Source organism: Sander vitreus, chromosome 11 (assembly GCF_031162955.1).
Source record: "Sander vitreus isolate 19-12246 chromosome 11, sanVit1, whole genome shotgun sequence".
In the NCBI taxonomy this organism is placed as follows: domain Eukaryota; kingdom Metazoa; phylum Chordata; class Actinopteri; order Perciformes; family Percidae; genus Sander; species Sander vitreus.
The window spans coordinates 4,692,837-4,717,743 of NC_135865.1; the positions used below are offsets into that span (position 1 = coordinate 4,692,837).

The following is a 24,907-nucleotide window of genomic DNA, read 5'->3' on the forward strand; positions in this document are numbered from 1 at the left end:
GAAATGTAAGAGTGGATTGGCACAGTCTGTGGGAATATTGGATTGTATATTTGGTTTTGACCATGGCAACCCTTTAATAATACTAGATACAACCTTCTGCTGGAAAACAAGTTAAAACATGTTTTGATTTCATTCATAAAGTTTGCGTTAGGAACTATTTGACAGACTGCTGAGGTCAAAGATGTGACTACCTGACTACCTTCACTTGCAGAAGAAGAAAACCACATTATTTAGTTTTCCATAGCATGACGAGATGGATAAATACAGCCTGTCTTGTCATAGTTATGTCATGAAAGCTCATTTTACATACAGTTCATGCAATCCCTTTCTAGGGTCTGTGTGGCTCCTTTATTTCAAAGAGTTGTTGTTCCACAACCAATCCATTTTATCCAGTAGACACAACAATGGTATGCTTTTGTTTAATGGTCATTGCTAAATTCTGAATAGCATATTGCTCATTTTACCAGGTATTATTCATTGTACCAGTTGTGTGTATTCACTGTTTTTGTGGCAGAAAATGCAGGACAGAACATGTACTGAAGAGAGATTTTGATGGCCCTGGCCCTGCACTGTACACACAGTGTCTCTCGGAAAAACACTGCTCTGTCCTGATCTCATTTCCTGAATGTCACCTCATCAGTCCCCATCACTCAGGCTCAAACAGGAAGTGTTCTCTCCAGTCCAGCAGGTTGACTGCCCCGAGATAAGCACACCAGACATCCTGCAGAGCAGCAAGAAAGTCAACATAAAGCAGTGTGTGATAGCTGAGCCCTCAGATAACAAACGCCAGCAAGAGGTTTTCTAGAATCAACAATACGGCTCACTTCATTTTACTGCCATTTAAATGTAGAGCAATTGTCCACATTACACAATACTAAATGCTTGTTTGGAGACCGTAAAGACAAAACTGTCTCACTTATGGTTTTTAATGTGGGAGTCATAGTTGAGCGTGTATGTTTTCCAAACTGGCAACAGGACTGAGCATGTTTTTATACTACATGGAAACTATCTGTGTGTTACCTTCTTGTTCTTTTCCTAGGCGGGACCTCATATTGCTTGTTTTCTTTTTCCTTTTTAAGTTTTGTCATCATCATTCTTCTTTCTCTCATCATCCATCTGTTTACCCAGAATACTCGGCTCGTGTCCAAAGTGTCATCCCCAGCATGACCTCTTCTCAGTCTGAGCACCGCCGTTCTCACTCCCTCTCGGGTTGGTTCTCCCATCCTGTCTGAAGGAACACTTTAAAAAAAAAAAGGGAAAGGTCCTTTTTTTCAAGTGTTTTCAAGTGTTCCTTCAAGTACTCCAAGTTCAAGTCTGTATCTACTTTGCCTTTGAGTGCAGTGGGCTTTGCTTTGCATTTAATCCTTTCTCATTTCTTGGTTAATAATTGAATGCTCCGTCTGCAGATATGCATTGTGTTTTTTGTTTCACTTCCTCCCTTTCATACATAACACAGTTTTTTCTCTGTCATCATCATGATCATCAATGTAACCACTGATTCCTCTCTGCATACATTACTCACCCTTCATTCCTGTTTGTTCTGAGTTGCAAATTTCAACCTCAAGGTTAGGGAATTACCTCAACTGTGGCGTAGAAAAAAAAGACCCAATTGGATAATGTTAAAGTTTCACAAGAACGAGACAGGGGAGGCACAAAGGAGGCTCTGTCCCTTGCCAGGAGAGTGCATGTCACAAGATCCATTTTGCCAAACTCTGGGAACAATACTGAGGCCTGGATACACTGGCTTCATTCAAAGCTGCTTTTTTTCACTCACACTATTTTGAAGATTTACAAAGACAGACAAAGGACACCAAATCTAGGAGAGAGACCAGACTCCCACTTGGAAACATAACGAAAGCTGTATGTGTCTGCTGGGACACAGCGACCACAACGTAGACAGGATTGTTCTGTTTAGGGCCCTAGGGTGTCAAAGGGCCAGTCTGGCTTCTTTACAGCAGACAGCAATATCGTTTTTTAGTGATGCAACACAAGGTCAAAGTTAAATGTTACGGAGAAGATCTTGGATTTTAGAGTTGGTTTTTTCGTTTCTAAGTAGTATTCACACACCAGATTATTAAGAAACTATACAGTTCTCTTATTGATCTGAAGTGACCTTCCCAAGAATGCAATCTCCTCATTCTTACCTTAGATGACCTCTTCCTTAGTTTCCCTCCCTTTTTAAAAGAAAAAAAAAACAACTTATCAAATTTATGTTTTTGGAATCAGCCACATGCTCGTCCACATGATGAGTGGATTTGAAATAGCTGAGAAATGTCAGTCCTCAAGAATCTCCAGCCTTCCCACCTGGAAACCATTAGCCGTCGCTAGGGCAACAGGGCAGTGTTTGACAGTACTCGGTTGATGAGCAGTGCATCGTGGGTACATCTGGCTCTCAGTTTCTAGGCTCTGCGCGATGGTGGGTGTGTTTCTGTTTGGGGGTGTTGACTACCGGTACATGCTTTTCAAAGCTGCCAGTTTCAAGATTTTTGAACCAACACACTGCCAACACCAAGCTATTTAAGCTGGAGATAAATCAAGCATCCCAAAAGAATGCTATTGCACTTATTTATCATTGATTTCTTTCTAATATGTAAAAATATTACATGCACATATATACTAAGTACATTGATTTATTAACCATACTCCGATAATGGTATGCAAAACACATGGAAGGTAATGTTGAGGTAAGGAAACGTAGAGAAACTCCTTTATAACAATTCCGATTTTATACTTTGTTGGCAATGGCAGCTAACTTCATTCCTAACTATTTAACTGTTTGGATTTTCACAGCTGCTATCACTTCATTTCCTCCTCAGATAGTTGGCCAGGTTTTTGCACCCTCGCTTCAAAGTGAAGCGATGTGAAGGGGATATTAATATTGTCACGTTTCCATAACGGTCAGGCTCGTAGGGTTGTGTGTCTTTCTCTCATATGTGGAGAAGTCAAATCAATCAAACTGACACACTTGTCAGTCACATGTTTAAGGTCACTATCAGCTTGTTTGTTTTCAGTTTCTCTGTGAGATCATTCCCCCCTTGGCTAAGCCATTTGCTCACATAGGTGTGAAAGAGGAGCTCTAAGAAAGAAACTCCAGATTTATCAAACATATTATTCATCCGACTGTTTCAGTGACAGAATTTGGAACACCAAGAAAGTAACAGTTGGAAACCCCACAGGGTAATCTGCCTCAGCACAAACAACACTACAGGATTTAGTATCCCCAATTTTCCCACTTGTTTCTTAAACCTATTGTACTTTCCTCATTCTCCCATTAACCTTCATCCTGTTCCAAAGCACAGGGCAGCCAGTGATCGGCTTTCACATTGGCCGTGCAGCTTTGGCCAGCTTTTCATGCTTTGCTACCTTCACCCGCCAGTCAATGGCATCGCCTATTAAGCATAAAACTCTTAATCCAAATCCTGTTTGTTTTATGCTGGTAGCTTTCTCTCTCTCTCTCTTTCTCTCTCTCTCTCTCAGTTCAAACCAGATTAACCGAAATGAGCTCACAGGCTGCTTTGAGGTTCAGCCAGATCTGGCCACATTGACACATTAGATAACAAACATACAGCTTGCACCAGTGTATCAAAAAAACATTTGTGTAAAAGACCATTTTCCTGCTTGCATTCCAAAAAATAGTTGCGTAATTTGAGCTGTTGCTAGTCACTTTATGTAACATATTTTCAAGGTCAAGAATTTCCCTAAACTTTGAACACTTACAGTAGTTTGTGTGTTTTGTTAGGGATATCATGGAGTGGGTTTATTAATGAATTAGATCAATTCTTTGTTTAATTCTTGTGACTTAATGGGCTTCAGTTTGATCAGCAGCAGCTAACTTCATTCACTTTGTGTGTGTGCATGTTGAATTAAAAAGTTTGAAGAGCCACAGCCTTCTGTCTGGCCTGTGCAGTGAGCGTTCACAGTGGCTGACGACCATTAACCTCTGATGACAGTGATGGCATTGCTGGAGGAAAGCAGTGTAGTGGAGCAGCAGTGACCCACCCCTCGCTGAATTGTAACACTCCCTCGCGTGTCATCTCAGGTGTCCAGGCCCGTGCCGTGTCTTTGGACGAGCCAGCAACTCTGCCCCGCCATCGCATCGCCAGCGACGGCCATTACCAGAACGGTCCTGAGGGCGATCCCTCTCCTGACGTCCCACTTCGGTCTCCTGTCCGCTGTGTTTCTCCAGAGTTTGTCAACGCCATAGCAATGAACCCCGGAGGACGGCCTAAGGAGGTAAAGAGCGTACATTTTGGAACACGTTTTCCCGCTTTTTTTTTTTCTTTGTACATTGACATGTTTTTTTCTCCTGCTCCTCAGAGACACATGCACAGCTACCGTGAGGCCTTCGAGGAGATGGACGGTGGCCCCATCAGTCCTACAACCGTAGTTGGTGGTGAGGTGTTTCCCCAAACCCCTGCCTTCCCCATCTCGCCGCAAACCCCTTACTTCAACCTGTGTAAGTCCCCCCTCCGGCTGACAGACGGCACTGTGGAGCTCAGACCTAGTTACTGTAGATATTCAAAATGAGAACACGATTTATATAAAATCTTAACTGAAGTTTTTAATTGACAATAGAGACAGAGCACATCGCGCCATACTCTAATAGCCACGCCTACCGGAGGGGAAAACAATCGGAACCACAGTATACGATAGGTTAGCCAAAACGCTGACAAAGTGCCTGTACATGTAGCTAGCTAAAAACATCAGATTTAAGCATTTCAAAGGATTATTTTAGCCATCTATGTCCAGCACAGAGGACAAGTTAGCTCTTAGTAAGCTAAAGTTAGCTATGTGTTAGCAAGCTAAGGCACTTGCAAACACAATGCTACATAGCTTTCTGATTTATCATCCATGTATCAAAATGCTTTAGCTTAACTTACAGATAGTTAGCCTAAAGCTGACATTCGGTTATTTAGACATAACGTTAGCTTAGTGTCAGGATACCACAGTCTTCCCATTCTTCCTGCTGATTCCTTACATCTGTATCCAGTTTTATAGTCCTAAAAGCTAGGTTTTTTTGGTTCGGCAGCTTATGAAAACTTAAGTTATGGGTTATTTACTCTCCTATTACACAGCAGCTTCCATTTATTTTTCTGTTGTTTGCTAGCAGAGGAAATTGACAAGTAGGCACCATCACGCAATACAAGTCAATGGAGAGCGGAGAGTTGTTTTCCCCTCCGGTGGGAACCGGACTTAAATGTGCTCTGTCTCTATGGTATCATCCTTATTGTGAAATTAATCTTGAGATTTGTGTACTTACATTTACTCTAAAATGGCTTAATTTAATAATAAGGTTATGTAGCATTCATCAATTTATGACTGTCTTTTTCTCTTTTTTTTTTAAAACAGAAATGTAGATTAACTTGAGATACTGAACTTACCGTAGGAAAAGTCTTGAGGTGTAAAATGTTCCATCATGTTTTCAGACTATTAAGTTAAATAAGTTACTTTATCTTGACTTACATTCATTTCTTTCTTTATCTACTTCATTTGGTACCACATATTCCGAGCAGTGAAAAAAAATATCCCGACTATTGCCTCATCTCGTTTTCATTCAGATTGTAAATGGGCTGCATTTCCAATGTACGAGTGGGACGTTCTGGCGTTCTGGCCTCATGTTGGCTCATCAAAATGCCTGAGCGGCCACATCTCGTAAAGACTGATTCCTTCTTTTCTCACAAGAATGTCTGCAGTCATCATTCAGTTAGACGCAGACTAAGAAAAAAGGGGAAGAGAGACAGAAAAAAGTCAAGTCAGTTTGGTGTAGATGTCCAAAATTCAAGTGTGGCCTGCTGCTTGATCAGGTGTAATGTTCATCTCACTTTTCTATCCAGCCGGTTTCTTTTCAGTATAACTGTTTCAAAGAAGAAATACATTTATCTTACAGGAAATACATGTTTAAGATAATAAAGTCCAGAAAATAGAAAAGATAAAGATTGACATACACACACACACACCCATCTCCACATCCTGCCCTCTCCCAACCCCCTCTCTCAGTCTCGCATACACCCCACGCTAAAACAAGAGTTGTGTATTAGGTAACGCGTCATTGGCCAGCTCAACCAATGACTTCATCCAGTCCTCTTGCCTATCTCCCCCGGGGCACACCCATAAAAGTTAGTCATAAAAACTCACACCATATTTTTAACACTCGCTCTGTGGCATAAACATCCCTCCCTCCCCTCATAGGGGGAACATTGCGTATGCAGTGACGCTGAGTGGTTACCTTTTCTGAGATAAACACATAATCTTGAACTGAAATTAAGATCACATTGTTGCAATGGATATGCATTTGTGAGAAAATATGTGAGGCCCTTCATTGTTTGGATTTTTAATAAACCTCAAAACCAGATTCTCATGGTTAGCTAATTATTTAGTGCATGTGACACCGGACTTACTTTACTTACTTTACTTTACTTAGTGTGTCCCTAAAATCACATTCCCAACTGTTCACTTAGCCTGTCCGACACACACCACCCACAATTAAATGTGAGGCATCTAGGTTACAAGTACAAAAAATGTATTTGGATTCTTTGGTAAGTAGAGGATGCACGTCTCTCTACCGGAGTTCCACTGTCCCACAACGTCAGCCAAATGGATCCCCAATCCCCAAATCCCTGTCCCTTCCCTCTGCCCGAGTGTGCTTTGTCCTTCACTTATCACAGTTCTGCACTGCTTTGGCATGGGAGCCACACGAGAGCAGCACCGGCAACACAATGTACACACCCATACACATCAGACATATTCAGCAGTAAACAACCAGCAATGGTCATGCGATATGAGTTGTGTTAATATGGACCGAGATTAGCTCTGCTACTGGAGCTACAACTCTTGTGTGGACGGAGATCGTTTTTGTCTCAAACCGCTGCTTAAAAATAAGAACGTACTAGTGCAGACGTAGCCATGGACACATCCATGAACAGCACAGATACATGCTTCCACTCTCCCAGCAGCTGCTGCTCTCTGTGTTGCTGTTGTCATCTTGTGTATGGGTTCCTGTTGCTGCCTTGTTTCACCACAACCAGCACCCTGCCTGCACCCCCCATACCACCACATGATTATTGGTGTTTACGCTGGAGGGGAATAAAGGAGTGGTTGGCAATGTTAAAGGAAGACTAATGGTGCAAGACAGATTTGTGAAGTGGAAAGAGTCACCTTGAATGAAAACACATTCACAGTTAGGATGATTCTAGTAATGACAGTAGTGTCTTGTGACGACACACTCTACTCCTTCATCTTTCCCTCTGGTGTTAACGTAGCAGAGACTGTGTCAAAGTGCATGCTCTTACATGGACGGTAATTACTCAGTGGCAACATGTGATTCTAAGGAATATAATGTAGGGATGTTAGCATTGCTAATGTACAACTAAAACAAACTGAGAGTCTATAAAACTCGCAAATAGGGATGCAACGATGCATTGTGAATCGGTTAAAAATCTATAAATGTGTTAAGATTACAACAGGCGTTAACCTACTTTTGATTTCATTTGTTTGACTTCAGACGTCACTACGTCTTCTTAGTTTATTTATTTTAGTTACTTTAGTTATTTTGATCTGATTTGTTTTAAAAATGAATAATTATTTCTTTTTTTAAATATTTTTCTATTTAATTTTTGTTATTTAATCCTTGTGTTGTCTTCACATCCACCATGCAACTTTCAGTTTTTCTGGGTCAAAATTAAAAATGTCAACTTTTCTTTTTGCTTATGCCCGATGTTTTTGTCACTTTTGGACTTTTTAACATGTATTCCATTTTTTATGTTTTTTGACACTTTTGTCACTCTCCTCAACGTTCTCTTTTTTTTAAACGCTATACAATTGAATGAAACACCTAAATTAAATGAAAGTAGTGAACTGATTATTTATTTGTGAAGAGCGCTGTAGGGAACCATCCACATTTTTGACAATTTGGTTGAAAGAAACCCACATTTCTGATATAGAAATATTATGAAAATGGGTCAAATTTGACCCTGAGGACAACAGGAGGGTTAAGATAAAATACAATTTCAGTTGCACTTTTGATAGGAGGACACATCTCAGTCATTTGTCTGCAGCTCATTCTGTTAAAAAAACAGAATCGTATTCATTTTTTTTTAAGATTACTTTTTGGGCATTTTAGGACAGATGAAGACATGAAAGGGGGAATGACATGCAGCAAAGGGCCGCAGGTTGGAGTCGAACCTGCGGCCGCTGCGTCGAGGAGTGAACCTCTATATATATGGGTGCGCGCGCTACCAGGTGAGCTACCCAGGCGCCCAAGAGAATTGTATCTTAAACTTAAAATCGTGAATTGTATCGAATCGTGAGTTGAGTGTATCGTTACATCCCTACTCACAAATGTAAAAGATCAACAACTTAGGATAACAAACTACATTCTCCTGTAACATGACGAGTTCCTGGGGAACCAAGTCCCCTTTGTTCAGTTTGACCCAGCTCTGCTTGTGTTTGACACACACCTTATTCTGCTGTTGGCAGAGTGAGGGGGTGTCACTGCCAGTGTGTCACCCGGTGATCAGTCCCATGCATGTTTGGCCCCTCTATCAGAGCATGAGCGCACCCCTCTGAACATGCTGCTCCTGTGTGTTAAGCTGTGTTGATGCCATATTGTCTTGACAGCTGTTTACCTGTGTATTATATATAAGAACAGAGATCTTCAACAAGGGGTCCGGGACCTCTAGGCGGTCCTTACATCATTACAACATTATTGTTTTGATGGTTTCAAATAAAAATAATGAAAATCTCTGAAAATGTACACAAATCCAACATATCATTTGTAAAGATACATCTTTTTCTACACATCATTGATGATAGGCTTACTGGCCTATAGTTAAGGTAGCCTTCTACAGATACAGTTAAGCCTAAGGATTCACTGTGCCATATTTTAACATTAAAACATGATGTATGAATATATAAATATGCCAACAATTTTTATTTTAAATCTTAGTATTGTATGCACCATAAACATGTATGTGTAAAGGCTTTAGGGTGCCCTACACGTTATTGTTGGCCCAGTTTAAGTTGCAACTCAATTTTATACAATTAAAATACTATATGTAGTAGGGGGTCCCTGCTCTGTCTCCCTTTCAGCTAAGGGGTCCTTGACCTAAAAAAACGTTGAAGACCCCTGTATAAGAATATACAGCAGGCCTTATGGAAATACTGATAATGATTTGTTGGTTGTTTTGGCATAATTTTCTGATGTATACATTTTTCTAAAAACAAAGCAAAAAGATAAATGATTGTTAGACTGTGTCAACAGGTAGCAGCTGTCAAGATGTCAGTGATGTATGATGCTGCGTGGTGATAAGTGTCCCCTCCTCTTCAGGTCGGTCCCCCCCTGGTCTTGCCAAGACTCCACTGTCAGCCCTGGGTCTGAAGCCCCACAACCCAGCAGACATCGTGCTCCATCAAACAGGCTCAGGTTGGTTGGAACGCTCACTTCATTATTGACACTAACTAAATCCAAGTTATTCTTTTATAATGCTGCTAAAAGTGTTTGTTTACATCCGCATTTTTTCTATAAAAGAATGGCTTTATTTTTTTAAGTATGATAAGCTGAGAAACAAAAATGTAATGAAATGTATATAATGGTTTGAGCAGCTAGTGTACCAACCCAACAAGCTTGGCAACCGTTAACCTCTCTCAAAATACACTCTCTTTGTGTGTGCAACTGATGGCTAGTATTATTAGTCATTAGTCATTTCCTGTATCTGCGTTACGTGGGTTTCTCCACTGCCGCGCCTCTTTAGGAGACTAGTGGCAGGTCCTGAGTCTATTGATGTCAATGGGAGAAGTGAACGTGAACACAGATTATGACCGATTCTTTCGCCCCATCGTCACCAAAGTAAATATTGGACCCATGTTTTTACAATCCACATATCTCCCGAACATTCTGACACTAAAATTGGCTTTTTTCAGATGAACAAATCCTGAGAAAATAACCTTTGTTTGAGACCTGTCTCAGGACCAAACTCTCGCCAGATCTGGCAACACAACTAACGTTCACAAACTTCATACCAAACAACTTTTTTTAATGCTAAATATGCCTTTTAAATGTGTAAATATCTAATATTAGAAAAATAAAATGTAAATACTCTATGCAAATATAACTTTTTATCCATCCACATGACGTTCACTACACTTAAAATGAGGTCACGCCCATTTAGGTTAGGAGACAGGAAGTTTGTACCGTTTCATACCATTTGGCAACCATCTTTAGTTATGGAGAATCTTTAGTAGTATTGAGTTCTGTTAGCATTCCCTGTCATACACACACACACAAACACACAAACACACACACACATACACACACACACACACACACACACACACACACACACACACACACCAAATTGAATGAGTATGGCACAGAAAAAAAGCTCCCTTGCTGTACCTCTGTTCCTTTACATGATTCTGTTTCTCTGGATTATCTCCAATGATGCTCCACAGATGATGAGAGCAGTGAGGGTGAGGAAGGTAAGATTGCTGCTATAACGCCACAGATCATCATCGACATTCAACGTTTTAATCTCCTCCACTCCATTTGTCTCTACCTATGGCTTGGTTGTAGTCCACCTACATATCATGTGTGGTCAAACCATTTCTGTTTTAATTTCTTGTCTGGAAAAGCCAAACCACTCTCATGGCAGTATACACTATTTCAGGCCTATCCATCTTGTGCCACTCTGTTTTCACAGTTTTCTTACTATCTCTGTCACACAACTACAATGCTACAAAGCTAAAGGGAATAACAAATACAGACAGGAAGGCAGAAATAAAAATGTGTGGCTCACAGAGAAACCTTTATTTCTCTCTCTCATGCAGCACCAAGAAGCTATGTAGAGTCCGTGGCGATGTCGGCATCGGCAGGCGGAGAGCAGCCCACGTCGATTCGGAGCCTTAGCCCACCGGGAGAGACTACAGGCCAGCAGAGAAGTCCAAGTCCCTCCTCCCACACACTGAACCCACCTTTGTCCAGCAGCAGCCCCATCCAGATCTCACAGGGGTGAGAAAAATAAACAATGCTCTTTTACTTTGGTCCTAAGCCAGATCTTTAACTGGAAAATCAGTCAATTTGTTAAAGCTATAGTGCACAACTATTTTACATTAATGTAATTTACATAATGTTCGTTACATTCAAGCCATTGCCAAACGAGACGATACAAAGCTAATTAAGCCTTTCAGCTCCACAAAACTCTCTCTGTATTTCTCAGCATGGCTATGTTTACTAAATGGTGTAGCCCGGCCACATTTGTGCGCAGAAGCTCCAGTGATGCGTTTGAAAATAAAGACTTGTAGTTTGGAGCCATGGGTGGCTCCTTCTTTGCAAGGACATAGGGCCTACCCTGTCAATTGCTCATTTTTGTAATTACTATTTTCACTTTCTACTCAGATATTCAGATTGTTTACGTCCATACTGTAGGTAAAAATAAATAAAATGTAATGCTTTTTAATCTGCAAAGTCTAGCATCCAAATAAACAGTTTTATGTGTGTAAAAAACTTCATAAACGTTTCCAATTCTCTTCCAGTGATCGCCCCGTAGCAGAGAGCAGCGTTAGCACTCCGTCCCAACCCACGTCTGATTCAGGCTTCCGCTCCCAGGCTACAGAGAGTGCCTATCCCACTCCCACCCCCTCATACCAAGCCCTGAATACCCCCACCTCTTCCTACCTTGATTCCAGCTCCCCCACCTCTTCCTACCTTGGCGCTAATACCCCTACACTATCCTACCTTGGCCCCAACACCCTGCTGGGGGGCCATGTGGCCTCAGATCCCAGCCCACCCACCTCCGAACCCTCCCAGACAACGCTCAGCCGCGGAAGTCCCCATGAACAGCACCGGACCAACATCCTCGGATCCCCCTACAACCCTGTCGTCCAGCAGCGCACGTGTGCCAATCAGGATGGTTCTATCATTGGCCATCACACGGCGCCGGCCAACGGCTTTGATGTGGGTATGGTGGGTCTCAGTGGCAGTCCAATCCTTGGTCGCCGCCTATCTCAGGGCGCTCAGAGCAGCCCGGTCCTCAGCAGACAGCAGTCCCTGGGCCAGCCCATGCAGAGCAGCCCCGTGCTCAGCCGACAGCCATCTATCACCCACCAAGGAAGTCCGGTCCTGGGCCGTCACCCATCTGTATCGCAGGTAGAGGTGGAAAGAGTACAAAAATATTCTACCAGGGTTTACCCCAGTGTATTGCATTTGTATTAGGTTGCCCCCCACCAGGCCTAAGCCACTGGGAATTATTTTTTTAATGTATTTTTAAGATTTTTTTTAAAACTACAGTGGGGCGGCTCAGTTGGAAACTTAGACGTAGTCATATTTTCAAATCTCCAGTTAGCTTTCAGCACTGACTTAATGTAGAGCCCTATGAAATCTGTTTTACAGCTTCTTTAAATTCTCAATTTCACGATTCCGTCCATGATTCTGTAATGACAGAAACTATTTGGCTCTATATTAAAGCTGCCATCAGTCTAAACAACTTCTCTGGGGGAAACCCTGTAAAGTACTATTACTTTGATAAACTCTCACTTAAGTACAAGTAAAATTGCAAGTAAAAAATAGCTCATTTAAAATGTACTCAGAGTAAAAGTTACTTAGTGGCCTTTTTAACAGTAAAGGAACACGTCGACAAAAGACATTTCAAACATTTAGGGAGGTACGTTGTGTCATTTTTCCTTAGAGTTCAACTCCAGCAGAATTTAACCGGTTTGGCTTTTAGCTTGGTCGGCACCACTGGTGTCGGACTGGTCCGTCTCCATCCTTCTTGTGATTTTAGTGTTAGGGAACACAAACGACCCATCATTCCCTGCAGTAGTTTCCGGGACTCCATTTTTTTTCATTTTTTACTTAGTAATGGATGTGATTTAAAATGTGGCGAAGTACAATACTTTAAACAAAACGTACTTGAGAAAAAGTAAAAGTACAGATTTTAAAAACTACTAATACTAAAAAGTAGAAGTAGGTGGAGCATCGAAAATCATATGTATCGTGATTGTCTTTGCGAAAGTTTTTATAATCGATTTTTTTTCTTTTCTTTCCCAGAATCAATATTCTTTTTATTTTTTTAACCAATGACTCCCCTAAATATTTTCTGTTCATACGGTACAGCTGACAGCAACTACATCATGTTTGTTTCATGTTTTGTGCATTCTTCTTAGAAAACAATCTGAAAGAAAGAAATTTGTCATGATATATTGTCTCTAGAAGTGCATTATTCATCTTCTGTTTTTGTTAAAGAAGAAAAAGAAAATCGCAATACTCGAACCGTGGTACGTCTAGAATCGCAGTAAATGAAAAACCTATGTATTGTGAAAGAATCGAATCGGGACAAAAGCATATCGTCCCAGCCCTATTACAGTTACAGTAACGCGAGTAATTGTAATTTGTTTCTTTCCACCTCTGTATCACAGGTGTCCCAGAGAAGCCCCAGTCTGGACCGTCACCCAATGCACAGCGGTTACACCACCCCAGATGAGAGACACGGCAACCTGTCGCGACAGAGCAGCTCCTCGGGCTACCAGGGACCACCCACTCCCTCCTTCCCCATCTCGCCTGCAGGCTACCAGGAAGGGGGGTTGACGGGGATGGGTGTAGGCTTCCGACAGGGCAGCCCCGCCCCCGGTTTCCAGCCCCAGCTTCCAGAGAAGAGGCGCATGTCGAGCGGCGATAGACCAAACGGAGCACTGTCCTATGGCACACTGAACGGGAAGATAATGTCCCCGATGAGCGGAGCAAGCACGCCCAGCTACTTCCACACCCTCTCTGACTTCTCAAGGTTCAATATGCCCGGTAAGGCCATCATCTGGAGTGACATGAAAAGGAGTCCTTCTCTGTTTCTCTCCCTTTCTGTGACATTCTTTTGTTTTTTGTTGCAGACGGAAGTCCTGAGAGCAGGCTGAATGTCAAGTTTGTCCAAGACACGTCCAAGTTCTGGTACAAGCCAGACATTTCCAGGGAGCAAGGTAAGATACCGAAAGACTTGTCTCTTAAATGACCTTTATTATGACACTTATTGTAACATTTCGTGCCCTTTCATTTCTACTTTGTGGTGCCAGGTACCTGTTGGGGAATCGGCGGTTCAGTGTGTGCCAGTGTGCCAAAATGTTTAGACAGTTATATTAAGGAATATTCCACCTGAAACCTATGTTTTGAATATCAAAGACTCAGTCTCTTTACGCTTCTAAGGTGGAGCTGAAAGCTTTGCAGCATGCAACTACAGTATGTTTGCCAGTGAGAGGTAAACAGCTAACCTTGCTAGCAAGTAGTATAAAAGGAAGATGTGTATTTAGCAATATTTTGGCAAACATATGATAGTTTGCCACATGCAAAGCACAGTAATGGACAGTGGAGTAGTGAATTATGCTGCAGAAACGGTTTGAAATGTTGGTTGGATGTTCTAGGTCAGTGGTGTCAAACTTATTTGAGTTGATGGGCCACCTACGACCCAATTAGATCTCCAGTGGGCCAGACCAGTAAAACCATTGCATCATAACCGATTAATAACAACCCTAAATTTGTCCCTTTCTGTTAGTGTAAAGGAGGAAAAAGTACATAATGAACAATCTATTTACAAAACAGATGATGAACAGCCTGAGATATCTTAAGAAAAATAAATGCAATTCTAACAAGATGTCTCAGTTTTCAACTGGAAAAGAAAGTGAGTCTGATAGTGGCGTGGAACATTATATTCCCTGTCTGAGCACTGAAAGATGCTGTGAATATACCAAGAACACTGGGTTCCAATTTAGGCTACCTCTGTGTAAAAAATAGGAACTTGTCAACTTTTAAGGGGAAAACCCGACACTGTGTCTATTTTCCACCGACGGCTCCTGCATGAACAGTAGCCTATCTGCTTTACAGTGTGTAGCATGCATGTACAGTAAGCATGTGGGATCTATAACAGCGTAACCTGCGTCTCTTTTTGGGACAGTGCAAGCGCCGGTGGACAAATGGGAATATTGAAATTTGCAATTGACTTCAAATTTCCCACTTTACAAAGTCATCCAGTGGGCCAGATTGGACCCTTTGGCGGGCCGGTTCTGGCCCTTGGGCCATATGTTTGACACCCCTGTTCTACCTATTTTCAACGTGGAAATAGGTCACCATTGTTTCTGCTGGAGTAGTCCTATGAAGCATTTGACATTTGGTTGAAATTATTGAACTTTAATGCTTTTGTTAAATTTGAAGTCACGGCATTAACTTTCACGCAGTCAAGCCCGAACATAATCACTTTCCATAATACACAATAATGAATATGCATGAAGATTTAAAACAAACAAAAAACACACCTGGACATCTCTGTACTGTACGTGTGTGTTTAATTGTGAGGTCAGTGGCTATTGGCTGCCCCATCTGCATTTGCTCATGGCCGGTATTGGATTATAGCACGGTAAATACAAGCACATGCTCAACTGCAATGACATCACACACACACACACACACACACAAGAGTTTATACTTAGTGCCATGCACTCCCAGAAGAAAAGCCACAGCATATGTAGAGAATTAGGTAACATCTGCATGTGTTGCTCATCTCATCCATCTTCCTTCCTTAAACTATCACATGTGGACAGGCGGAGGCATTGAACTAAATACTGAAGTAATTGATCCAAAGCTGTTCTCCTTGAACAATGGCGTGTCTAAAACAAAGTGTCTTGTTAAAAGCTGTAGTTTTTAATGAAATACAGCCTGACAGCAATGTTCGAAACAAAGGGCCAGGACTTGACTTGCTCCTTTGCTCTTGGTTGTTCTTTTAACGTTTGGTTACCTTCTTCTTTTGTTCACCATGATCCTTTAATGATCCCTCCAATTTGATCCTGAAACTAGCAGCGGTGGAATGAAGTATTCAGATCCTTTACTTAAGTAAAAGTACTAACACGTGTCACAAGTAAAAATCCTGCATTGAAAATGTAACTTAAAGTAATAGTAAAAGTATGTATCATCAGAAAAATGTACTTAAAGTATAAAAGTAAAAGTACCCAATGCAGAAAAATCCTCCCATTTTAGAAACTGGAAACGATCCAAACAGTTGTGTGTTTAATGGTCGAATCATTTCAGCTGGACTTGTAGGCCGTCATATTGTTGGCTAGTTTTAATTCATAATAAAACATCAGATTTTATAAACTACATGTGTTTTGTGTGCAAAAATCTTAACTTGTAAAGTAACTAGTAACTAAAGCTGTCAGATGAATGTAGTGGAGTAAAAAATACAATATTTCTCTCTGAAATGTAGCGGAGTAGAAGTAGAAAGTGGCATGAAAAGAAAAGACTCAAGTAAAGTCAAAGTACTTTGTAAATTAAAGTCAAAGTACTTAAAGTAAGTAAATGAGTAAATTAGTTACGTTCCACCACTGGAAACTCGCCACTTGCATGGCTTAAAATCAAAGAGTTGATTGTCTCTACGACACCCCATGGGGCCTAAAGTATCACTACCCTCACAACTAATGTTCGGACAGTCTGAAAAAACTGAATGTCCACTGTATTACAGCCATCGGCCTGCTGAGAGAGAGGGAGCCTGGAGCCTTTGTTATCCGGGACAGTCACTCGTTCAGGGGGGCTTACGGCCTGGCTATGAAGGTGGCCTCTCCTCCACCCTCAGTGCATCAGAACAAGAAAGGTAGGGGGCAGGATGCTGCTTCACATCAACGAGTCACTAATGCACCAAGTATTTACTCCAGTGCTTTGTGTAGCTCTTCTTCCTCCCTGTAGTGCTCTTCGGTCAGGGTGGAGACAGATGTAATATCTGAATACCAGAGATATGAGGTGATGTCTCCATGTTCATCAGCTGTGTGTTACATAGACTCCCTCTCTTTTGTTGCAGGTGACATCACCAACGAGCTGGTGAGGCACTTCCTGATTGAGAGCAGCCCCAAAGGAGTGAAGCTGAAGGGCTGTCCCAACGAGCCTTACTTTGGTTAGTGGAAGCATTCTGCTGCCCTCTCTCCGCCCTGGAATACTCACATGTGAACTGGCAGCTTAGTGAAAGGTGTTTGGAAGACAAGCCAAAACACTATTGTTTCTTTCTGTGTCTGTCACAGAGCTGCACCCCTTTCCAAGTTTTTTAAACATGTAATCCTACTTTAATTATAGTAGTTAAGGTAGTGATCTAACTCATGTTCTCCTTACTAATTACACTGTGCAAGGCTGTGTGTGTGTGCGCGCGCATGCATACGTGCGTGCGTGCATGCGTACGTGCGCATGTACTGAGAGAGATGGCTGCCATACCCAAGATGTTTTTTTTCTACATTTACAGTAGTTTGTTTTTCCATGCAAATCTGTTGCAAATCTAACATTTAACCAAATCCATCCGACCTAAAAAGAGGAATTATGGGAAGTGATGTTCCTGCTGACAGGAGTGGGTTAGGGTTAGGGTTAGGAGTGTAACCAGAAGTGTCCGTTTTTGTTAGTCATGATGAATTTATTAAAGGGGAAATGCGTCAATTGTACTATGAAAGTCTGATTACAGGTCTTGGGGAGTACTACTGCATATGTGGAAACAAGTTGTATATATGTAAGCGTTTCTGACTGTTTGGTGTGTCTGTTTGACAGGCTGTCTTTCTGCCCTGGTCTACCAACATGCTATCACACCACTGGCCCTACCCTGCAAACTACTCATCCCTACCACAGGTCTGTGGATCCAAATGTGTGTTCGTCAATGTACATGCATTTTTAAGCGATTGTTTGTTGTTTCTGAGTACAGTTTTGATCACATTATGTTCACAGGCTTTCTATAGTTAAAAGCTCCAAGCGCTCTAATCTCTTTAAACTGTACTGTACTGTAACTTTCTTAAGAGCAATTATTGAAGGGGCCCATGTAACACAGCCAGAAAAGTACTTGTAGAGGATATGCGTAGTTGTGGAACTCCATTAAGTAGGCTGGAAAGGCTATTTCATTCACTTTAAACATCGGATGATTCTTTTCTCTAAGACAGATGATGCTGAACTGAGAACTGAGCCTCCTAGCAAGCAAGCTAACTAACTAGCCAGTCTTCATCTGATGTTTAAAGTGAATAAAACAGCCTACTTAGTGACGCAGTCCCACCTGACTTCTGCATACTGTTAATGTACAGGGAGAAAACCAAGCAGTGGACCAAATGACTGTGAGGCAAGGGAGGGGGGGACTCAAAATGTTTCTGAACTTAAAATGCGTACACAGTTATTTGTACATATAATGTACAATACACATTTTATCCTGTTAAATTAGTTTAGTTCCAGGCATTTCCATCTGTGAATAGTTTTGTTGCTAGGCACGATTTAAAACTAATTACCATAAATGTTATTATTGCCGGTGGATAACCAGTATATAATAGTGGTAGTTGTGGTGAGACTGGAACCTATAATTAACAAAGTAATAGGCATATTTGAATGTCTAGTGCAGGAAATGATGATGGAGCCATCGATGCAGCTAAATAAAAAAATTTATGCCACAACTGGTAACTTCCCCTCTCTGGTGTTTAATGTAGATCTCATCGAGGAAGTGCCAGAAGTGGCCGCACCAAATCCACTGGCTGAAAGGCTGAAACAAGGAGCAGGTAACACATAAACTCACTTTCATTCATTGTTTTTGTTAAAAGCAGTGCTGTCAGGGTCCAACACATTCTCACTCCTAACTCGTCATACGGACGCTTAGACAGGACCCCTTGGCATCGCGTTTTAAATGCTCACATTCGCCAACATGATTAGATTAAATAGACTTTTATTGATCCCGAACTGGGAAATTTCAGTGCTACAGCAGCAAAATATAAGACACACAGCACACATACAGAATACACAAGAAATAATGAATAATAAATAGGATGGGATACAAGAACAAATATTCAAAAAAATAAATGTAACATTTATACAAGTACTACTTAAATAGTATTTATAGTTTTTACCAATATGTTAGTTGTTGTTGTTGTTTGTGCAAGTTGCACTTAGTGCAGTATTGTATAGTATGAGTCTACCTAACACTCAGTGATGAAGTGTTAACAAGTTGTATTGCCTGTGGTAGGAATGATTTCTTGAAGTGGTCAGTGCGACATGCAGGGTATGGTTAGGTTTAGGCAACACAACTACTTGGTTAGGTTTAGGAAAAGATCCTGGTTTGGGTTAAAGTAACTGTGAAGAAGTTTTAAATGTTTCTGATGATCGTAAATGACCTGTAACAGCAAACAAGACTAACAGTGAAAAGAACGCTAGTTTTATATAGTTTTTAGTAATGCCTTTGCAAGAGTACAATTTTTCCTGCAAAGTCAAAAAATGATTTATGGCAGGCAGACAGCGCTACAGTCACACATTCTGATGGGTCACAGATTTTGGTGTAATTATTAATCTGACATAGTCACATATAAATACATTACCTCATTGCAATCCATCCTGCCGTCTCTCTCTTTCCATGGCTTCTAAAACTCGTGGTAAAAAAACTAGCGCTTTTGTCCAAAGGGGTGCTAGAATCAACACAAACTGAAAGTTCCTCGTAGCCACTTTAAAATAAGCATGTTTGTTACATAACTTTTGTACGTGACTACAGTTAAGTGCGTTTCATAAGTTAGTTAACTTATGTACGGAAGGTAAAATAAGTCAACATTGACTTGTGGTTTTACGCGGGACACGAACAGATGTCCCGTCCTGTTTGTTTTGACCACAGACTGTATATAAAGACGAACGACGCGTCTCCACTCTTCCCACTGTACAAACATGAAGCCAAATATCCTGAATACGGGCGCTGCCATCTTGTAATTTTGGAGCCAGAGTCTGCGCAGTAGTGATCGAGCGGAGGAGCCGCGGTATCAAAGTCCCGCCCGTACACCCGCTTGACCAATCGCAAGTCAATCACAGCTGTCAATCATGACGTTTCACCCCGTTTTTATATTATTAAATAACTAAGAAAAAACAAACTTATCAGAAAAATAACATCATCGTGGTAAGAACGACCTAAAATGAAAGAAACCATCTTTGGGAAAAATGTATTTGACGTGTACTTTGATTTTTTATTTTGGTACACGGAGTGGGCGGGATTTACTGCAGCCAGCCACCAGGAGCCATCCAGATGTTTTGGCTCCACTTATACAGTCTATGCCACAGATATTCAACAGGGGGTCCCTGACCCCTAGGGGCTCCTCAGAGTTAGTGCAGGGGGGCTGCCAAATGATGTTAAAAAATATTTTTTTTGTAATCTTTTATTTTTTATTTTATTTTTTTATTAAAATGTCTGAAAATATACAATAATATAAATCCAGCATTATATAGCAAATATAAATTGGCCTATTTGTAAAAATATGAAGATAAGCTTCAGGTTAGGGTTAGGTGTCTTGAAGTCGACGGTCGCAGCACTGCCTTGAAGTCGACATTGGGGGCTTAAAACACCATTGAGCGTAAAGTAGCCACTATGGTAGCCATACAGTTAAGATTAAGGATTCACTGTGCCTTCCACATACATGTTTAACATCAAAACGTGATGTATAAGAATCCATTCATTTTCATCCATCCGGCCCAGATTAACATGCAACTTCAGCTAAGGGGTCCTTGGCCTACAAAACGTTGAAGACCCCTGGTCTATGCATTAACCCCTGGTTTTGACCCATCCATCCACCAAACCACTACACCATCTCACAGTATTGCGGTCGAAGCCCGCTTCGTGCATGGCATTAGACGCTGAGGGCCACTGACCAAGTTCCCTTATTTGACAAGTTGGGAGTAAGAACAGGACGGTCTCCGTTTCTTAAGACTGAAATACAGCCAACAAAGCTTTGAAGTTCTAGGACATTAACGGCCACGTTAATAAATGTGTCCTGAATCATCCTATTCACTTGTTCTGACAACATGACATCCTTGTTATCCCAGTGCAGAGGGCCCCTGCTGATTCCCATGGTAAACCCTGTGCACTTTTATATGGAAACCTACATGTGGAATGTGCATCCTATGTGTTTGTCCGTGTATGTTTAACCTGCACAAATGAAGATAAAAGATGTATGGCCCTGTTTAACAGAACTCCTTGAGATGCATTTACATTTTGTCTGTTAACATTTGCGTCAAGCTTCTTGTCCGTACTGTAACAGGCAGAATATCTTTATGTGGAATGATTTGGATGGATTTGTTGACCCCAGCTTTTTTCCAGATAGCATGTTCTCGAATGAGAGGAAATCTTTTTTTTTTTTTTGCATGAATCGGTCAAAACAGGTGTTGATAACATTTTTAAAAGGATTCATTTTGGAATAAATACAATTTGGATGGTTTTGTCCACCTATTGCAATCTTGACATCTCTTTTTTTTTTTTTGTTATCTGACTGGGACATCTGCTTTCTTCCCAGCATGCAACGTGCTCTACATCAACTCAGTGGAGATGGAGTCCCTGACAGGCCCTCAGGCTGTTGCCAAGGCGATATCTGAGACACTGGCTGCCTCTTCTCCAGCTACTGCCACCATTGTGCACTTCAAGGTGTCTTCACAAGGCATCACGCTGACCGACAACCAGAGGAAGTAAGTCTGGATCCCACCTGTCCCGTGTTTAACCATGGCCTGAAACGTTTGAAAGATGCCTCCCAAGATCAACATTGCATCACATAAGGAGGAGGGCTGGGTATCGTCAACTCTTTTCTGAATGGATTCTGTTTCGATTCACACGGTCCCAAATCGATTTTATTTAAGAACTGACCCCCAAAGCATTTACATTAAAGGTGCAGTAGGTAAGCCTTCTAAAACTAACTTTCTGTCATATTTACTGAAACTGACCCTATGTTCCAGTAGAACTACATGAAGCAGGTCATTTAAAAATAAATCCAGCTCCTCTGGCGCCACCTACAGCCTGTAGTGTGATTTACAAAAATCCACCGCTCCCTGTTCAGATGCACCAATCAGGGCCGGGGGGGTGTCTAACTGCGTGTCAATCACTGCTCATGCACACTCATTCATTCTTCCTTGTGGGGGGAGGGGCTTAGAGACCGTTTTGGGCTTTAGCGGAAAGGGGGAGGGACTGAGAAGTTGTTGATGTTCAAATGTTTTGGCTAAGTCCTGGATCTTCACAATCCTACCTACAGCACGATTAATGTCCTTTTTATAAAACATGAACACACAATAAAGTGCAGCTCCACAGACTCTACACTCAGTGAGTATTGAGTGGCATTTCATTCAGATACCTTGAGGTGACACAGGGAACCATTTGAAAAAGGCCATGCCAGTTTTTCCCTTACCAAAATGTAGCCTATCTTTGGAGGGTTATTTAACCCCCTTCCCCACAAGGTAGCACGAAATAGTTGATATCAATGGATTCCTTAGGTCTTCTAGTTTCATAGGATAACAGATCGATACAGATGACAGATCGATTTTTGGATTTTATGAATGGATTTTGGATCATTAAAATGAAAGTCGTTTTAAATAGGAAAATCATTTTTTTTAAGCCCAGCTCTAATAAGGAGACTTTGCTGCAGACAGAGTTTGATGTCTGAACATGTAAGAGACATGAGATGTTTTTTTAAAAGGCAGGTGACGACATGAGCCACTGCACACAGTCAGAGGCAAAACTGCAAACACAGGATTAAAGGATCACGGTCCTGTTATTTATTTACTACAGTATTTCAATCAAGAACTCGGTTTTGTTTTGTTTAGGGCGCCAGGATGAATACAACCTTTAACCAATACTACCCATACTGTGCCATTATAAGGGTTTATGGTTATATGTTTTGGTGGTTTTGCTGGGGTTATATGTTTTGGGTAATTTTGAAACCAATTCACCATTAGAAAGTATGTCCACCAGATAGCAATGTTTATTTTTTACTGTGTTAGACGATGTTAAAAAGTGGCGGCGCTACATCACACAGTAACATACATATTTAATGAGTGAGGCGAGTGTTTAGACTATGATCGAGGAACACCAGAGACAACACCATGGGGGGAAAAAACACTCAGGTATCAATGCTGAAGTTAGTTTGATACATTTGGACATATGTTTTACCAAATATCTGCATTGAGTTGAGGTTAGATTATAGTTGATCTTGACCAGCTGGACTTGTGTAATCTGTGGCTGTAATCAGCTAACCGATTTCCTGGTGGAAAGCAGGTATCGGCCATGCTGTATTTATCAGCATGATGATGTACGCTACCTCCAGATTAAACTAAAGTTTGCATAATGCACATTTTCACAGTGTTTTTGTTTTTATTGTACTTTGGTGTTTCTCTGATCTCTTCTGTAATGTTTTCTACTTTTACAGGCTTTTCTTCCGACGCCACTATCCGACCAACACTGTCACGTTCTGCGATACTGACCCTCAGGACAGAAAGTGAGTACAGAGACATGAAAGTGATTTCTTAACATTCCAATAGTGGTTTGTTTTAGGCTGCTCAGATGCACAATTACTGTTGAGTTCCAAGATGATTTAAAAATCAGAAGAAGGTCCAAATTCTTGCTATTCTTAACAGCTTAGTCCACTGTTTGTATTATTATTTCCACTATTATTGATTGTGTGAGTCCTGCCTTTTACTCATTTGATGCTGTTAAATTCTCAGAAAACTTACCGGCAAGTCCACCATTCATCAGTATGCAGCTGTCTTAAAATGTTAACACTTCTTTAAATCTTTACAGGTGGAACAAGCCTGAGGGAGGCACAGCCAAGTAAGTTAACTTCTGTGGGTTACAGTGCTACTGATCTGATGTTTCTACAGAACAAAGGGGAAGGGGCATTAATCAGTGAATCATATTTAACTAACTAGAGGACCGTACCATGGTTTTGTACAGCAAAAATTTAAATTGCCTGTTTATTTATCACCACAAACTGACCACTGCAGCAGAGGAAACTGCATCTGAAATGTAATATCTGAGTGTAAACTACTTCATCTGACCCACACAATATTATTTAAGTAGCCAGTAATGATTAGATATTAGATATAATAGCTGTTTTATATAATCACATTCGATTTTTCCAATTGACATCAAAACGTCCCCGGCACATGTCTGCAAATCACCTTATCTGCAGCTGTGCTCATCTGGAGTCTTAGTTAATAGTTAGCTGGTCATTTGCGACATTCTTTTTAAATATCCCCCAGTATCTAAAAAAATAAGTATGACCTCGTCAGACCTCGTGTCTTATTTTTAAACTGATGCAATTCAAAAATGTGTCTGTTTAAATAAATATTTCAAAATAATAATTTTAGTTAAAGGACAGTTCCGGCACAAAATGAACCTAGGGGTTAATAACACGTGTACCGAGTCGACCGTTCTCTGGGATTTGTTTTCATGCTAATCGAATATGACCAGTTTTATCGCAAACCGCTAATTAGCTTATAACGCTAGTCGTCGGGGCACGGGTAAAGTAACAAGAAATCGTTATTTCTACACCACTAACAAGGCTCAAAATAGCACCTTCCTTTCAGGTCCCATATTGTAAAAAGTGAGATTTCCACGTCATATTTTTAATTGAGGTGCTTTATAAATACTTTGAAAGTATCAAAACTCTCAATCCACAGAGAAATGGACACAGTCTGTATTCAAAAACTGTGCCTTTAAACGAGCCGCCAGGACATCTGTACCGTTGTGATGTCACAACTATACTATCTATAGGTAGAAAGTGCTGCTAGAGTGCCGTTACAGTCATTCCCCGACTGCAATGACAATGCAGAGACTTAAGAGAGCGAATCTGCGGATGACCCAGGGACTGCTGACCAATCAGATCAGACTGGGCTTTTTCAGGAAGGGGTTTTAAAGAGACAGGCGCTAAAACAGAGCATTTCAGACAGAGGGTGAATACAGGTTTATTCAGACATACAGTATGAGAAAAATAATGTGTTTTTTTTTTTTACATTAAAGCATGTAAACATGTTCTAGTAGAAACCCAAAATACAAGTATGAACCTGAAAAAGACCTTGATATGGGACCTTTAATGGAAAAAAGCTAATGGCAAACAAGTTAAGTTGAATGTAAATCTCTTCTATACA

The 24,907-nt window shown here is 41.0% G+C and overlaps 1 protein-coding gene across 12 annotated transcripts in view; it reads left to right on the plus strand.

Annotated features, from left to right (window-relative positions):
• tns1b (tensin 1b) overlaps positions 1 to 24,907 on the plus strand; it is a 239,726-nt gene that overhangs the window by 210,452 nt on the left and 4,367 nt on the right. For 8 of the 12 annotated variants that reach the window (XM_078263162.1, XM_078263161.1, XM_078263168.1 and 5 more), the window contains 15 exons: positions 4,040 to 4,233; positions 4,318 to 4,456; positions 9,326 to 9,421; positions 10,825 to 11,005; positions 11,530 to 12,142; positions 13,411 to 13,789; positions 13,876 to 13,962; positions 16,488 to 16,616; positions 16,821 to 16,913; positions 17,549 to 17,626; positions 18,463 to 18,531; positions 20,825 to 20,851; positions 21,292 to 21,460; positions 23,188 to 23,256; positions 23,559 to 23,588. In XM_078263162.1, coding sequence (XP_078119288.1) covers positions 4,040 to 4,233; positions 4,318 to 4,456; positions 9,326 to 9,421; positions 10,825 to 11,005; positions 11,530 to 12,142; positions 13,411 to 13,789; positions 13,876 to 13,962; positions 16,488 to 16,616; positions 16,821 to 16,913; positions 17,549 to 17,626; positions 18,463 to 18,531; positions 20,825 to 20,851; positions 21,292 to 21,460; positions 23,188 to 23,256; positions 23,559 to 23,588 — 2,353 coding nt within the window. Of the gene's footprint in view, positions 1 to 1,128; positions 1,210 to 4,039; positions 4,234 to 4,317; positions 4,457 to 9,325; positions 9,422 to 10,824; positions 11,006 to 11,529; positions 12,143 to 13,410; positions 13,790 to 13,875; positions 13,963 to 16,487; positions 16,617 to 16,820; positions 16,914 to 17,548; positions 17,627 to 18,462; positions 18,532 to 20,824; positions 20,852 to 21,291; positions 21,461 to 23,187; positions 23,257 to 23,558; positions 23,589 to 24,907 lie in introns of all 12 variants that reach the window. The other 4 variants (XM_078263173.1, XM_078263167.1, XM_078263172.1 and 1 more) reach the window with 3 other exon arrangements.